General features: G+C 39.7%; 1 protein-coding gene and 1 long non-coding RNA gene across 4 annotated transcripts in view; one reads left to right on the top strand and one right to left on the bottom strand.

Annotated features, from left to right (window-relative positions):
- ttc7a (tetratricopeptide repeat domain 7A) overlaps nt 1-17087 on the top strand; it is a 60019-nt gene that overhangs the window by 16318 nt on the left and 26614 nt on the right. For all 3 annotated transcript variants that reach the window (XM_008430398.3, XM_008430400.3, XM_017308765.2), the window contains 7 exons: nt 120-257; nt 4289-4372; nt 5762-5866; nt 8682-8799; nt 8902-8959; nt 9140-9212; nt 10068-10228. In XM_008430398.3, coding sequence (XP_008428620.1) covers nt 120-257; nt 4289-4372; nt 5762-5866; nt 8682-8799; nt 8902-8959; nt 9140-9212; nt 10068-10228 — 737 coding nt within the window. The remainder of the gene's footprint in view (nt 1-119; nt 258-4288; nt 4373-5761; nt 5867-8681; nt 8800-8901; nt 8960-9139; nt 9213-10067; nt 10229-17087) is intronic.
- Nucleotides 8386-10142, bottom strand: LOC145555050 (uncharacterized). Its single transcript, XR_014091104.1, has 2 exons — nt 10044-10142; nt 8386-8825 (listed from the first exon to the last, which is right to left on the bottom strand). It is a non-coding gene; the product is annotated as an uncharacterized LOC145555050 (long non-coding RNA).

The raw sequence follows: 17087 nt of genomic DNA, 5'->3' as shown, positions 1-17087 counted from the left end.
ACACACACACACACACACACACACACTCCTATCCTTCACTGCGTGGTCCAGCTACAGCAGCAGGGACAACGTCCATCAGTCTCTTTCCTCATCTGATTTCTGTGTTTTTGTCCCAACAGACGAGTGGGGAAGCCGTAATCAGCCGACTGCCGGACCAGGCCGAGGCGCGCCAGAGCAGCCTGCAGGATGCCACCTCCGTCTACGACCTGCTGTCCATCGGCATGGCCAGAAGGGGGCAGTACGCCATGCTCTCTGAGGTGTGGGAATAAAGTCATACGCTGGAGGTCAGAGGTTTCTGTTTTCAGATCCTTCTGCTCATCATAATCCCACCGCAGGGAAATTCTCAGATTAGGTTTTGGTTAAGAAATAATGGATAATTTGCATTTTCAGTGCAGCAGTGACAAATCTTCCATATTCTCTTTGTTTTACACTGTAAAAACACAAAATATGACCAAGAGGTTTTGTCTAGTTTCTTGTGAAAATATCTTTAAAAATTTGAAATAAGACAATAACTTGCAAGTTTTATTAAGATACAGGAGCTAGTTTGAAGTCAATAATATTATAAAAGAAGTACTAGTTACACTAGCAGATTTTGTTTCACTTGTCAAATGGGTGAAAAAGTTAGCTACTGGAGCTAGCACCTTTTTCATCAGTAGTAAAGAATTACTGATTTAAAACAAGCTCCTGTGTTCATGAAATTTTACTTGTAAGTTAGTTTTGTCTTATTTAAAGTTTACTAACATGTTTGCCCTAGAAGCTAAACCAAAATATTTAGTCAGATGTTGTGTTTTTGCAGTGTAGGAAGCTCAGACCTAAATAGTTGAAGTTTTGACACCAACATCCCACATAGGACCTGCAAATCACACCAAAGAAAGTTCAACTACAGGAAATTTATTGCATGAAATTATGATTTCTTGAAGTAAATTTTGAAAAAATGTACATAAAATAGCCTTCATCAGTTTAAGTTTTACAGAGCAAAACAAAAAGAATCAATGCCCGTTGGTGAAAGTTGCATGAAACAAAAATAAATTTTTTCCATCCTGTTCTCTAAAAATGAGAGCAAAATCCAGGCTCTGTTATTTCATGGGTTTGCCTTTGGCGAGGCTGATTGATGGCAGCATTGATCGTTTATTTCTGACAGCATCTTTTCCAGGAGCCGCGTTTCTGCAAACGCTTTTCCAGAAAAACGAAACACACAGACAGACAGAGATACAATGGAAACATCAGGCAACAAGAAGAGATCAGTTGTGTCCAGATTTCAATCCCCTGACACAAACAGCCACCTTATTTAGGACACACGTGTCAAACTCGAGGCCCGTGGGCCAAATCCGGCCCGCCGTAGCTTTTTATGTGGCCCTCTGGATTCTAGACTAAACACTAAATGTGCTTAAATATGTTATCAGTCAGTTTTTATCTGCCAAATTATATCAATCAGTCCCTCCAGTTTCTTGAGAATTATTATGGAAATTCTCGCTAAATCAACAAATCCCTGCACTTTTTGTGCTAATAGTTGTGAGTTTATTGCAGATTTTTCTCAAAAATTGTTAAAAACTTTCTTACTTGTACTAAACAGCTGCCTCAACTTTAATTGACATCAGATTATAGTCCATGATCTATTCAAAGAGTAAATTAAAGTTGCTTTTACCGTCATAAATAAGGGCAAATATTTCAAAATTAGCATCACAAACAGTTTGATTTTTATTACAAAAAATCACAAAAAGAATCATGAAATCCTGGAGGGACTGAAAAGATGTTTAGTAATAGTATTTGATTTTAAGAATTGATATTTCAACAGTTTTTATCAAAGCATTCTGCACAACCAGCCCTTTCAGAGCATTCAGGATCCAGATTTGGCCCAAAACGAAAATGATGTTGAGGTTCAACAAGAACAGCAACTCAGGAGCCAAATAGGCAAACATGGTGGGAGAAATGATCAACCCAGGAACGGTACATTTCACAAAATAAGAAAAATTACTTCCACTTTCTTTAACCTCCACCTCAAGTCAGAAGCCAGACTTGGACAGTTTGATATTCCAACACCCCCAAATGACCCCAAACCGACATAAAAACTGGTTTTAGACGCGATAAATTAGGCTTATAATGAGCTTTTAAAATGGTTTTACGCTGAACCCTACTGAAAGTGAACGGACTGTAATTAAAAGTTTAAGAAAACCAACCAGTTCACAGATTCTCTTGCCAGTTCTGACCAGAGCAGCAGCAAAATATCCACCCAGACGAATCCAGTTAAATAAAAAAATATATACTTTCTTTATCCCAAATGGAGTTTAAATGTCAAATAATCCAAGTATTTTTGTCTCCTTTCTAGTGCAAACATCTTAGTTCACTTGAAATAATACAAACCTTATGATATAGGAGCTTGTTTTCTGTTTATAATACTTAGATATTGGTTCCATTGGGAGATTATTTCATAGGGAAAAGTCTTAAGTGAAATAATCTGCCAGGGGATCCAGAAGTTTTTCATTAATATTAAGGGATTACTGACTCTAAACAAGCCTCTGTTTCTTGCTGAACAGTTACTTGTAAGTTAGTTTTGTCTTATTTAGATATTTGCACCAGAAACTAGGCAGTTTTGTGATTTTTGCAGTGTGAAAACCTGGATTGGGGCGAGCATGTACCCCACACTGTAAATGGATACCAGAATTAGGTGGGGGAGGGGGGAGGGCTCATGTCTTTTCCATTTAGAGCATAATATTTAATCATAACATCAGGCGGACCTCATTTCCTGCTTGACTGACAACCTCTGACTGAGCGAAACCCCACACATATCAATCACATCATTGTGCAGTGGAGCAGCACAGAGTGGGCGCTGAGCGCTGAATGACAAGCACTTTCAAGCTAATTTACTTCAGGAAGGACATGACGTAGTCAAAACCTCTGAAAGGAATGTTCTCTGATCAGGGGTGGGATGCAGAGAAGTACAAATACTTTGTTACTGCAGTTAAATACATTTCTAATGCATTTGTTCCAAACTTAAAGGTGAACTACTGCACTTCCTTGAGCAGGTTAGGATGAACTATGGGTGATGGAAAACATCTTCATTACATTCTTTGCACTAAATCATTTTTAGATAAAGAGATTTTAGTCTGGTCATCTGTTTTAGGGCTCTGTCACTTTAAATCTAAATAAACTGCTGCTTGCCACGCCCCCTCAACTCAACATTTACGCTCACAGGTGAAAATGGCTGAAAACAGATTCACAATTATACAACCATACCATCTTTGAAAAGCAGAAGTGGAGCCCCCTGCACAACCAACAATAATGCAGCAGGTGGTTTCTAAATGATAAGTCAGGAGCAAAACACTTGTCTTTTCCAGCAGCCATTGTACAGCATATATACTGTATGTACATTTTGGACATCCTTGTTGAAGACATCAGGGAATACATTCAACAAATTTACTTTAAGAAATCATAATTTCACACATTAAATTACTTTCTTTCGTATACTTTGAAGGTACTGTGTGTGATGTAATGTAAATTGGTGTCAAAACTTCCAACTGTTATAGATTTGTGCTTCCTACACTGCAAAAACAAACAATCTGACCAAGTATTTTGTGTTTAGCTTTTAGTGCAAAGATGTTATTACATTTAAATAAGACAAAAATAATTTACAAGTAACTTTTCATCAGTATATAGAGCTTAATTTAAGTCAATAATTTCTTAAATTTTATTTTAAAAAGTGATAGTTCCAGTAAAATATTTCTTTCACTTTCATTACGTAAAGTATTTTTAAGAGTATGTACTTATTTACTTTTACTTAAGTAATAATGTTAATGTGGGACTTTTCCTTTAGCTAATTCAGTTTACCATATTTTCCAGACTATAGAGCGCACCTCACTATAAGCCGCACCTACACATTTTTTGGAAAAAAAATTTAAATTAGCACTTTCGTCTTTGATTTCCAATTTTGACTTCCAACGATTCACTTCCTGCAAAAGAGGAACCACTTCCTGGTGGTTGAAGATAAAGCCACACCGGGCGACTGGCCTCAAGGTTCAAAGTGTGGGGAAAAAGTAGCGGCTTATAGTCCAAAAAATACGGTAATTTATCTCCACAGTGCCAGTTTCCAACAGATGTCGTTTGCTAAATAAATCAACCATTCAGCAAATTGATCTGTTACCAAACAGTACAGTATGCTCAGTTAGTCATTCAAAGGAGTTTAAAAAAAAGTTTCTCTGAAAGGAAAAGAGTAAACTTTTACTTGTACTTTTAAAGTTCCTGAGCATCCTGCTTTGTGAAAGCTGCAGCCTGCCTGTGTGTTTGATCGCAGTGTCTGGAGCGAGCCATGAAGTTTTCATACGACGAGTTCCACCTTTGGCACCAGCTGGGCCTGTCACTCATGGCGGCCGGAAAGGTGAGCTCATTTCTCCTTATACATCAACACTCTGCACCAGAGGAGACATTCGCCTCCTCACCCACCATCATGTCCCGCACGTGCAGCGAATACTTCAGTGGACATTTTATACTGCATGCACTGCAAAAACACTAAATCCTACAAAGTGTTTCTTTGGTCCAGTTTAAAATATTTTAGTAAACTTGAAATGAGACAAACTAAGCAAGATATAGGAGTTTGTTTTAAGTAAGTAACTCTTAATATTGATGAAAAAGTCCTAGCTTTACTGGCAGATTATTTCTCTAATAACATTGGAAAATGTCTGTTTATATGTGAAATAATCTCAGAAAATACTTTCTCATTTACTAAAAAAGTGTTAGATTTTAATAACTAATTAAAAAAGCTTAAAATAAGTTGAGCTCCTATATGTTGCTGAAACGTTACTTGTGAGTTAGTTGCTTGTTGCCCAGCAGGCTAATGCTCGGCTTTTTTAACGATTTAAATAACCAAAATGTGAGTTAGTTGATGCAGCAAACACTGTAAAAACACAACATCTTACCAAGTGTTTTTGGTTAAGTTTCTGTAGCATTTATCTTACTACACTTGAAATAAGACAAAACTAACTTTTTAGTAAGAAATAGAGACTTGTAAGTAAATAATTCCTTAATAATGATGAAACAGTTCAAAGCTCTAGTGGCCGATTATTTAACTTGTAACAAGACATTTTTCTATCTGGCAATAAAACTAGAACTTTTTAATCTATTTAAATGATTTATTTACCTTAAACAAGCCTCTATTTCTTGCTGTAAATGTACTTTTAAGTCAGTTTTGTCTCATTTCAAGTGTAGCAAAGTATTTGGACTCGAAACTGGACCAGAAATACTTGGTAAGATTTTGTGTTTTTGCAGTGTGAATGCAATATGAACCATTGTAGTGCTGTTAGTAGGATAACTCCAGTTGCCTCCCCTCATGTCTCTCTCTCTGTGTGTGTTGGTTTGTTTTTGTGCAGCAGAAAAATTGATCCTTGCTGTGCGATAAAGCGACACCTCTGATCAATGGGGATGTCTAGAAATAGTCTGCGCCCTAAAAGGAGAGGGGGGCCGCCTCGGTGTCGTCAGATCCGCTTTTATCCCGGGCTTGCCCTGCTGTGTGTGTGTGTGTGTGTGTGTGCGTGTGTGTGTGTGTGTGTGTTTGGTCCATTAATGATCGACCTACATGTATTAAGTGACCGTGTGTCTAAAAGGGTCTATTAGGGCCGTGTAAGGACAGTTGATGTGTGTTTAATGCACAAAGTTTGTCATTCGTTCTGGTGTGTGTGTGTGTGTGTGTGTGTGTGTGTGCGTGTGTGTGTGTGTGTGTGTGTGTGTGTGTGTGTGTGTGTGTGTGTGTGTGTGTGTGTGTGATTCGCAGTGGGTCGGCGCTGTGTCTGTGTTGAAAGAATGCTCCAGGATGAGACCAGACGACCCCTCGCTGCCCCTGCTGGCTGCTAAGATCTGCATCGGTCAACTGCACTGGGTGAATGCTCCCAACACCTGCATATTAACACCTGAAACGAAAAGCGTTCAGAAAGCACTGAGATTCACTGCAAAACACAAAATCTTACCAGGTTTTTCTGGTCTAGTTTCTACTGCAAATATCTTAGTACACCTGAAATAAAACAAAACTAACATGAAAGTAACTTTTCAGCAAGATATAGGAGCTTGTTTTAAGTAAGTAAATTCTTAATATTGATTAAAAAAAGTCCTAGTTCCACTGAGATTATTTCATTTATGGTCTTGTTATAAGTGAAATAATCTCCCAATGGAACTGGTACTTCTTTCCCAATTTCAAGGAATTATTAACTTGCAACAAGCTCCTGTATCTTGCTGAAAAGTTACTTGAAAGTTATTTTGATGCATCCGTTGCAGGGTTTCCCCCAGAAAACCAGTGAAGCCTGGTGGTAGGGAAGTCCACCAGTTACCCTTCTGTGTTTTTGTGTTAAAAAAAAGTAAAAAGTTAACAGGAAATTCTGAAAATAACAGCAACAAAGAAAATATAACCGTGCTTTAAATAAAACTGGTATTTCTGTAGGTTTTGTATGTGGAATCAAATGTTATCTTTTTTAAATTGATAATAGTCTGCTAAAGATCGCTGATGTTTTATTATACCTATCTTAACCCTTTTTGCTGTCACTGTTGCATTAAAATAAACAAACGATTCCCAGCCTGGTGGGGGGCCAAGAGAAGCCTGGAGGCCCGCCAGGCTTATATGTATATATATATATGCTTTGCTACAAATGATCAAGCTTTCACTAAAGGAATGTTGCTATTGCATTTTAGGCAACAAAATATTGATTCTTTTTTTATTTAAAAAGGGAATTGAATTGTTTATGTGCATTTTCCTATATATTTCTAATATTACATTAAAAGGCTTAAAAGGTTAAATAAAAAATCTGCAGAATGTGACAATTTTTGTATCCCATTAATCTCTGAGAATGTGTTCTTGCATTATGTTTATATTGGTTGAAAATGGTCTCAAAACAACAAGGTTATTGTTTATTGCAATAATTTCTGGGTCAGTTTATCGTCTAGCATAATTTATCGTATCATCAGTGAAGACTCGCACATAATTCATCTGAAGTTGCGTCTACCATTGACCAGCTTTGTGTGACGTGTTGTGATTGGTCAGAGGTTTTCTGCCATGTTTTATCTTTCATCCAGAGCAGAAAAGTTGATATGTTCGGTTCGCTTCCTCTCTTTTCTCCCTAAAAAAACCTCAGCTATCAATAAAGAGTGGGATCAATGGATGCAGAGATGAAATGAGTCGGGAAGAGAAAGTGAGGCCAGATTAGAACAGAGGAACCAACAGGCGAATGGAGACAGCGCATCTGTTAGTGGCTGGAGATCATGGCAGGCCAGAGACACTAAGGAGCTTACAGTTTTAATCACAATGGGACACTATGGCCATAGTGCAGCGCGGCATTACAGAAATGGGCCACCGCTCTCCACCGTCAGCTCCACCGGACAGTCTGGGCTGTAATCTGTCCAGCGACATTATGCTCCTTAAGCCAGCCCACGTGGAGCTTTCTGAACATCGCTGAGGTTTCTCTGCAACTCCATGATATCTGCGGCAGGACGATCTGCAAGCAAAGCTGCTTTTCTCAATTCCTGAAGAGCAGCGCTGCAGATCTTCACATCAGTCATGAGAGAAAAAACAACAATGGCGTAATCCTCCTAAGATGTTCGCGGACAGGCTGTGCAGTAAAATGCTTGATTCAGAGAAACGCAGATGAAACAGGATGAAGGGGAGCGCAGCATTAGCGTTACCCCCTTACACCCACCTTCCCACCTGCCTGTCCGCCACCAGGCGCAGCTCTCACACCATGTGGCACACTTTCTCCCTCGCCTGCAGTCTGCTGCTGCTGCTGCCTGTGTGTGGGCGAGTGTGTGTGTGTGTGTCCTTCAACAAACTCTGCGCTGTCCTTCAGCTGAATCCGTTCAGACTGTCCCCACACTAAACTCCCAGCAGGCCCAGCCCATCAATACTTCATTCCCTGCTGCAGCACCATTTGCTGCACAGCGGAGGAACTTTATTTGTGTCGCACCTTTCGTACCCAAGGTGATTCCAAGCGATTTAAAATGTGTTGCGTGAATTGAATTGCATGCATCTCTGGGCCCGACATGGTAGGAAATTTACCTGGATGCCAAATTATAACAGAAGTTACTGCGTTTAGTCTCAACTAGCAAGAGCAATTTTATTTACAGAGACTCCATAATTCATTTTATTTGTTGTTTCTATTGTTTTGTTTATTTATTTTGGATATAATCTTCCAGTTCCGCTGTTAAATGCTCATTAGAACTAAAGCTTATTGATCTTTGAGGATGAAAATGGTCTCAAAACAACAATATTACCATTTATCGACAGGCGTAGTTGGTAACTGAGGACATGACAACTTGGAGCAAAACCTAAAGCTAATATGATACGTTGAAACTTTATTGTCCATCTATGTGGAAATAAAACCAATCATCCAATCACAAAACTTGAGAAAACCATGATCATTTAAAAAATAAATCAATCAATATGATTTATTTAAAGACATGAACTTTTCACGTTTTTTTAGCTGCAGATGCATCTTTTGCTACAAATCATCAAGGATTAAATAAAAAAATGCTTTTGTTGCGTTTTAGCCAACAAAATATAGATTTTCTTATTTAAAAAGGGATTTTAATTATTCATGTGCATTTTCTTATGTGGCAATATTTGTAACCGATTAATCGCCAGAATAATCGATTAATCGGATACAAAATACTTAAAAAGTCCATGCATCGAAGGTTTCTGTGTTCACGTGAAGTTCAAGGAGGCGGAGAACCTGTCGAAGTGCGTGGCATCGATGGGAGAGGAGGCCCGGGAGTTCCTCCCCAGGGCGTACCTGGCGCTGGGCCTCAGCTTCAGCCTTCAGGCCTCTGAGGGTAAGTCTGTCCACATGCGTGTGAATCTGTGCGGATGGATGTTTGAATTGAACCTTTTGAGTGACTCGCTAACCTTGATTTGTTTTTGTTTTTTGTCTTCAGCCACTTTGTCAGCTGATCGGAACGAGTTCAACAAAAAAGCCCTGCAGGCATTAAACAAGTATGTGTTACTTGTTTTCATACCCTTTTATTTATTTGTCACTTCCTGTCATAATAAGCAATAAATCAATTAATCGCCATAAATTAAAACAAGCTCAGTATGGTTTATGAAAACTGAGTGACTTCAGGAGCTGATGTTCAGGTGTTTGTAGAACATAAAAACTCTGCCTTTCCTCCACAGAGCCAATTCATTAGACCCCCAGGACGCTCAGATTTCCATGTACCTGGCTCTCCAGCTGGCCCTCGTACGCCAGGTACAAGCAAGCCTTTCAGCAACGTCACATTGCTGCATTTTCATTACAAATGTATGCAAAACTTTGTTGACACACCATTAATGCCGAAAAAAAACACAGTTTTGGAATTGTGAAGTTTCCATCCATTAAATAAGAAACAGAATTAAAATGACGTGTGAAAAAGTTTGTTCCTCAATAAGTCATAAAAAATATTGACCGCCATCATCTTCCTACCACTTCCTGTTGTCTTCTTCAACGTCTCTGCCAGTAGTAGCATCTGCTTGTCGATTGTGTGATGCAGAAAAACTTTCTATTGCAGTTTTACAACTTTGACATGGCCAAAAACCAATCGGCAAAACTTTTTATCAACAAACAGGAGTTTGTTTTTTAAATTGTCGTGATTCCATTAAGCAAATTTATTTTCAAAATGTCAAATTGAGCAATTATACAATGGCGACGCTGCTAATAGCTGCGTTTCTGTTGACCATAAAGCTGTTCTAATTGAAAGTCTCAATAAAAAGTTTTGCTGCCAAGATGAGGTTGTTTTTCAACCATGTCAAAATTATATATTTTGCAAAACTGCAAAGGAAATACTTTTCTTCTTATCACACGTCACATGATCAACAAGTGGATGTTACTACTGGTGCAAACCACGAAGAAGACAGGAAGTGTCCGGAGGATGATGGTTTCTTTTCATTTCTTTTTTAATGACAAGCTTATCCACACCTAACTTTAATTTATTATTTAATTAAAACAATGCGATTGCAAAGTTTTGTTTTTTCAACATTAGCAAAATATCAACAAAGATTTGCATTTGCAACAGAAACGCAGCTACAGAGTCTGAAGTTTTACCTGAAAAGCGTTTTGCTTTTCCAGGTGTCTGCAGCCATGGAGCCGCTACAAACGGCCTTGTCTCTGCGCGCCGATGACCTGCTGTCCCTCCACCTGCTGACCCTGCTGCTGAGTTCCCAGAAACATCACCGTCACGCCCTGGACACCCTCACCCTGGCCCTCAGCCAGCATCCGGACAGCTTCAAGTAAAGCAAACACCCAATCACACATCAAACAGAAAGAAAACCGTAGAGAAGAACATTTTTTGTTGTTTTTACGAGTGTTTGTGAAGGAAAGCAGTTCCAGAGCGCGGCGCAGGGAGGGCCTGTCCTGACAGAGCGAGCGCTCGCTGTGGGGATTGGGTGTCTTGGCTGCACTATGGTGGAAACCAAGCGCACAAACACAGGCGCCGTCTCGACGCCTTATTTAGACGTGCCAGAGTGGGAAGCCTGCATTGCAGCACCGATGCCCCTCATGCACCTCACCCTTCCACCACTGCAGCTCTGGCAACAATCCTTCAGAGGGACGTGTCGCCTTGCATTGCAGGCATCGATTATTTTAGTAATATTGACGAGTAATCAGTTAACCAGACAAAAAAAGGCCACATTCTGCAGATTGTTCATTTAATCACTGATTTTGTTTCAAAGAATATTAGAAATAATACATAAAAAAAACAAATAAGCAATTCAGTTCCTTTTTAAAATCAGAAAATATTTTTTTTTCTGTTTAAAATCCAGTAATGTAGCTTTCCTTTAGTATACGGTTGATCATTTGTAGCAAAGGATGCATCTGCAGGTGAATAACAGCTACTTCTGACATCAACATGTGAAAACTAAGGCCTTTCTGCTCAACTTTACATCAACACAGTTTACAGCTGATCTGTTGATTTATTTTTGGATTAATCCATTAATAGCAAAAGGTGACCTAACAGAACATATTTTTACAGAATTTGAACTAGGTGAAGCTAAAACTATCAAACTTGAGGAGTTCTGGGTAGAACATAAAAGATTTTGATTAATTACTGCTGAGTGTGTTATTCTTTCAGCAATCTGCCTTTTTATGAGTTTATATTCCCGTTAGCGATTAATCGGTTACTAAATTAGTTGATGATTAATCGATTCATCACAATGAATCATTTCAGACTAATTAAAGTCTGAAACGGTTTTGTGTAAAAGTAAAACAAGGTTGAAATCTGACGAAATCCAGTGATTATTTTACATTTACCAGTTTAAACAGATATTCTGTGGAAAATGTTCCTCAGCACAGAAACTTCAGAGAACTCGCCACGATTTTGTTTTGCTGTGAGCTACTTTTGTAACATCATTATGTATTTTCTGTCGCAGTCATTTCTTAATTGTTTATTTGCTGTTATTTTGTCGTTTCAGTTTATTTTTTGTGTTTATTACTAAGTCACCAGAGGAGTTATGGGTTGAATATATTAATAGACAAAGCAAAATGTTTATATTTTTGTACAGTTTTGTCAGCAAATTACATTTTTGAGTCTTTATGCTCCAGTTAGCAATTAATCAATCACTAAATTAGATGATTATTTGAATAATCGATTAATCCGATTAATCATTTCAGTCATACATGCACCAACCCTGTGTATGTGTTAGTTTATTGCAACTATAACTATAAAATAATGACAAAATCTGAAGGCGTTTCTTAATAAATGTTGTAAATTTTGCAGCATTATTACAGTATCTGTCTCTCTGGTGTCTCTCAGAGCTGCAATAACACCAGGAATGTGCTCATTACCTGAGGAGGATGGACGTGTGCAATAAAACCTGCCAAGGCCGATTCTTTCACACTAATATGGCAGCATGTTGCATCATTCCTCTGATGTGCTTTCAGAGCGCTGAGAAGCGTTTCGTATCGCGGCCATTTGGGGTCAGTGTTGTCCTCCGCGGCCCCGGCACAAACAGATGGGTGATTGTCAAACATGCAAGTGGGAGAGAGATTGGTGGAGGGAGCAGAAAAACAAGAAAATTGATGAAATAACGAAGGACATCAGAGCCTGACAGGAAGCGTCGGAGAGGAAGGGAGTGGGTGGGCGCTTTTATAACCGCACAGGCCGATCCTTTTCGCTGCGTGTGCAGTCGGATGATGAAGTCTGTTCCCAGTCTGCCTGGATGCACAGTCACACACTCGGAGACGAGCACACACTCTTTTTACACCTCCTCTGTGGAGACACTTGACTGCTTTGACCCATTTAAGAGCTCTTTGCCGGGCTCGGCCAATCACGTCGCTCGCTGTGCCAGGAATCCCCCATTGCCCCGGTAACCGTGAGGTCACGCTGGTGGAGCAGGCAGCGGTTGTCGCGTCAACCCGTTGTTACGGTTCTGCAAAGAAAAAAAAGATGTTGAGTCAGAAGGAAGCAGGGACAGTGACATAACGAGTCCATAGTCGATATCTGACTTTAAATGTTTTGTTTTATGACTTGCTTCACTTATAAGGTCATAAATGAACCTAAATTAAAAAAAAACATGAAATTTAGAACAAAAATCATAAAGAAGAGAAGATATGCCTTATCTTTTCTGCTGCATCAGGGTTTGACTCCATAAACTCTTTAGATCACATTCATCAAACTGAAGGCCCGGGGGCCAAATGTGGCCCGCCGTAGCTGTTTATCTGGCCCTCTAGGCTTCACATGCTAAAGCTAAAGTAGGTCAACCAGTCCCTCCAGTTTTCTGTGATTCTGTGGAAATTTGCATTAAAGTCAACAGATCCCATCATTCTTTCATGCATAACTGTAAGTTTATTGCAAAAGCTGTGAAAAACATTCGGTTTATGTGACGCCAGGCAGTATTTCTGACTTTTACGACGCTGCTGCCTCAGCTTTATTTGATGTCTTTTTTGTGATCAGTCATAATTCAGCGCAAATATCTCAAAATTCTTTGCAAATATTTCAATATCAGTGATTTTGATTGCAAAAAACAATCCTGGAGGGATTGAACAACGTGAAACATGTTCAATATTATTTAATTTTAAGAAGTATTTATTAATGCAGAGACAGCTATATTGATATTTAACTGTTTATTAACGAGTTTTATCAATATAATCATGATCTTGATTTGGCCCGAGACGACTGTGAGTTTAACGGCTCGGCTGCTTAATGCAAATCGCCAGTCAGCTCATTGCATTTGCACAATTAGATGTGTGAAGGACAATTTGTTGAAGTTCAAACTCGGCATCAGTGTAGGGAGGAAATTTACTTTGATTTATAGAGAAGGATTGAAGAGAGAAGAGTCGACCAAAATGGCCGCTACGTTCTCACACAAGAGATGTTCAATCAAATACGTTTAATCTTTTTTTATTGCAGTCTGAACAGCCCATTTCCAATTTTTTTAACTTCCCCAAAAATTCTGAATTGTTATGAATCTAATAGTTTTCAGAGCGTCTGTAGTCTAAACGTTCACGTTGCATTTCCATCCGACTTTTGCGGCATCAATGGTCATAACTCTGCACCAGAAGAAGCCGGACGCGGTAAATCCTGACGTAAACAACATCTGAAAGTTAGAATTATGAATCAATACGCCACAAAAAAGGCCGTTTCTATTACTTGTGCTTTTTTTTGTTATCTTATATACAAAATATACATACCAACCGTCATTATCCGACAAGTTATAACCTGCACACCTGCTGCAGCAGCAAAATTACCGTTCTGCATTCCTGAAGATTCCCACAAATATTTAACAGAGTGTTTTGTTTCTTAGTCATATCATGCAATGTATTTTACTGGAGATAGACCAACACAAAGTGCACATTATTGTGAAGTAGATGGAGATAAGACATTTACATTTTTGACAATGTGGCTCCAACATGTAAATAAGAAACATCTGCTGTAGAAAACAGTTTGTTTTTTCTCCTCATCGTTTTAGTTTCATAAGTCAGTGACACGGTTAGTGCGATAATACCGGTTCATTGCTTAATCTCAGTGTAAACGCATCTGTTCTGTAAATACCAAGGAGCCCAGCAGAAGGTCAGGGAGAAATATATTGAGGAGACGTAATACTCGCACTGTGAAACATGGTGGTGATACCATCATGCTGTGGGAATGGTTTTCTTCAGCACGGACGAGAAACATGATCAGAGTCGATGGGAAAAGGGAGTGAAATACAAGACGACCCCAGAATAAAACTGCTTAAAACTTGAACAGAGGCTCAGTTAAGGTCAGGGAGTTTCCACACCTGTTAGTTCGGTAGATTCGGTTCGATTGGAGCCCAAATTCCAACGTCTGTTACATTTTCAGCTGCTGTGGTTTGCTTTCACACCACATTGTGTCAAATGATCCACACGAATTGAAAAACCTGTTCCCCTCCTCGCCTGTGGTGGCGCTACGCCAAGAACCACTGAACTTAGCGACACAAAAACTATTGAAGACACTGAGCGCAAATTTCTTCCACATGAGAAGTAAACAAAAATGGAGTGACATCTCTTCTCTTTTGTCTTTGGTAAAAGACCATGAACCATTTCTCTTGCTAGCGTTAGACTAGCGTGTTTGTCTTGGTTGTTATTTCCCAGAATGCCTTGCGTTGTAGTCCTGCTTTTGTAGCTGTTTCCTGATGATCTGTGAGAAATGTGTCTCCTCTTATTTCTCCCAGTGCTAACAATAAACAACCAATCAGATGCAGGAGGCGGGTCTTGGCGCTGTCAATCACAATCTCGTGGTGCTGCTCATCCCCTCTGTCCTCTGCTGCCGCTTTTCCCTATCAACAGATCCTATTGCGAATTCTAATTATAGTTAAAAAGGTTTTCCTGTGACAGTAATATATTTCTCCGCCATTAACCCATTTAACAGCGACTACATGAGGTTGATTGACAGCGCTAAGACCCGCCTCCTGACTCTGATTGGCTGTTGTTGGTCAGGCATTTCTTCAGACGGTAGTTATACCTCAGAGAGGAAGTGGAGGAGATTTGTCTCATTATGACACGGAGACAGTTTTATCAAATATGTAAAAACAATATATTTTATAAAAACTGCATACAGCAGCTTTAAGGTTCTGCAGAGAATCAATGTCAGGCCCTGAAAACTGATCTTCTCAAACAGTGTCCTGCCTAAGTAAAAAAACAGTGCACTGTTTAAATTAGAATGATGAAACACGGAGCATCTATTCAGTAAAGCTTTTTTGATTTCATACTCAAACCTCACCGCTGCGGCCCGCTGAGCCGAGGCCCGGCTGCAGAGCTCAAAGTCGGAATACAAGACTCCCGACAGAGACGGAGGGAGACGATGAAAGGAGGTGTTTTCTCAGCAGGAGGCCCATAGAATATCATCGGCTCTGGATGTGTGAGAGATCAAAGCTGGCTCTGACTGGTGTGTGTTTCATATGTGCGTGCTCCCACTTGTGTGGGTGCGAGTGCGCGAACATTTGTCCAATCTTGCACATGCATGTTGTGTGTGTGTGTGTTTGTGTATTGAGTGTGCGCACATGGATGTGTGTGACTCTTGTTAGCCACTGGCTCTGTGCACCACAGCGAACTGTCAGCTCGCTGTAGCATACCAAATTTCTGCTTCCTCGTTTTCTCCCACATCCTCAACCCCCGGCTTCTGCCTTCTTCTGTATCCGCTGCGTCCAATCGCTCTCCGGTGTTTTTTTTTTCTCACCCTCCTTGCACACACTTTGTCTCTCTCTCTTTCTTAATTTCTTCTTTTTCTTTGAAATTATAATCACAGAATAAACAAGCCTTCATTTGAGTGAGTGTCACAGTTTATACTAAAGATCCAGCATTCATTTTAGGCGTTGCATGGCTTACTGTACGTCAGGTTGCAATCTGAAAGCATATCTGCACAGGCTAGTGTGTGTGTGTTATATATGCACGTGTGCGTTCATGTGCGTGTGCATATATTTACGCTTGTCGTACATCTGCAGTTTTGTGTTCACGCCTCATGTGCTTCCAGAGACTACGCTCTCTGATCTGTGGGAGTGCGGAATGAGTAATATAGTAGATATACTACTTTTTTTTTTTCCAGGAGGGAACATCATTAGCTATTTTTATGTGTGGAGTTTACGCTGGCACTCACCACTCTCAGCACTCCGACGCCGAGCGTTTACTCAGAGCTGCGCCGCTCTGCACACGACCGGCTCCGTCCCAGGAGGCAGGAAAATGACAGGCTGTGTAATCCGCTGTGTAGTTTCAAGTGTTGTAATCTTGGTGAAATCTATCTTTTCTGACGCTGCCTGGGAAAACACAGATTGTACTGAGGCACAGAAGAGCACGGTGGAATCGTTTCTGCCCTATTATCAGTCATTTCATAGAAAATAGGGGATTTTCTGAATAAATCCATCGGTTGGTTGTTCCAGCTTATTCTTGCAGGGTCACAGGTTGCCAGTTCACCTCAGGGCAACAGAGAGGACAGTTTGTAGAAAGCAATTAACCCATCACATGTGAAAGAGAGAACAAACAGGCTGGGATTCAAACCCGCAACCTTCTTGCTGCAAGGCAGCAGTGCTGCAAACATTTTTTAGTTCTGAATGTTTGTAAATCAAGCCTTCCTGCTAAATATAGAAAGATATTTAGTTTGCAGCTAATTATTTAATTAGCAAGCATCCAGTTAGCTAGTTAAACATTTTATTTTTAGCTATGTATTTTGTTAGCAAGCTAACAAGTTTTGCTAGTGGCTACACATTTAATTAGCAAGCTGAATGTTTAGTTTGTAGTGTTACGACCAGTCTAGGGGGGCCAGGTCGCAACATGAAGGATCCATCCTCCTCCGATCTCAACATCCGACACACACAAAATTGAACAGTTGATAATGATTTATTTTTAAAAAGATATATCTTTTTTTTTATCAAGATGTTACAACTGGAGTACCTGGCTTCAGAGTGAGCTATCGCCGAAAACAACAAACAAAACGAACCTATCTAAATAATAAGAGAAGCTTACCTAATCAAAAGTAAATAAACCAAAGTACAAAAAAACTTACCTTCCTAACCTAAGAAAAACATGAGAAAACTAAGGAAACATAAACGGCAACTCACTCCTACACTCCAGAACTCTAACACAGATAAACAAAGGAAAAGGGTGTGGCCGGTGGAGATGAGTTGAGGATGGAACCCAGGA

The sequence above is a fragment of the Poecilia reticulata genome, chromosome 15 (genome assembly GCF_904066995.2).
Source record: "Poecilia reticulata chromosome 15, P_reticulata-male-v2, whole genome shotgun sequence".
NCBI classification, from domain to species: domain Eukaryota; kingdom Metazoa; phylum Chordata; class Actinopteri; order Cyprinodontiformes; family Poeciliidae; genus Poecilia; species Poecilia reticulata.
This window is presented reverse-complemented; position numbering and strand designations above follow the sequence as displayed.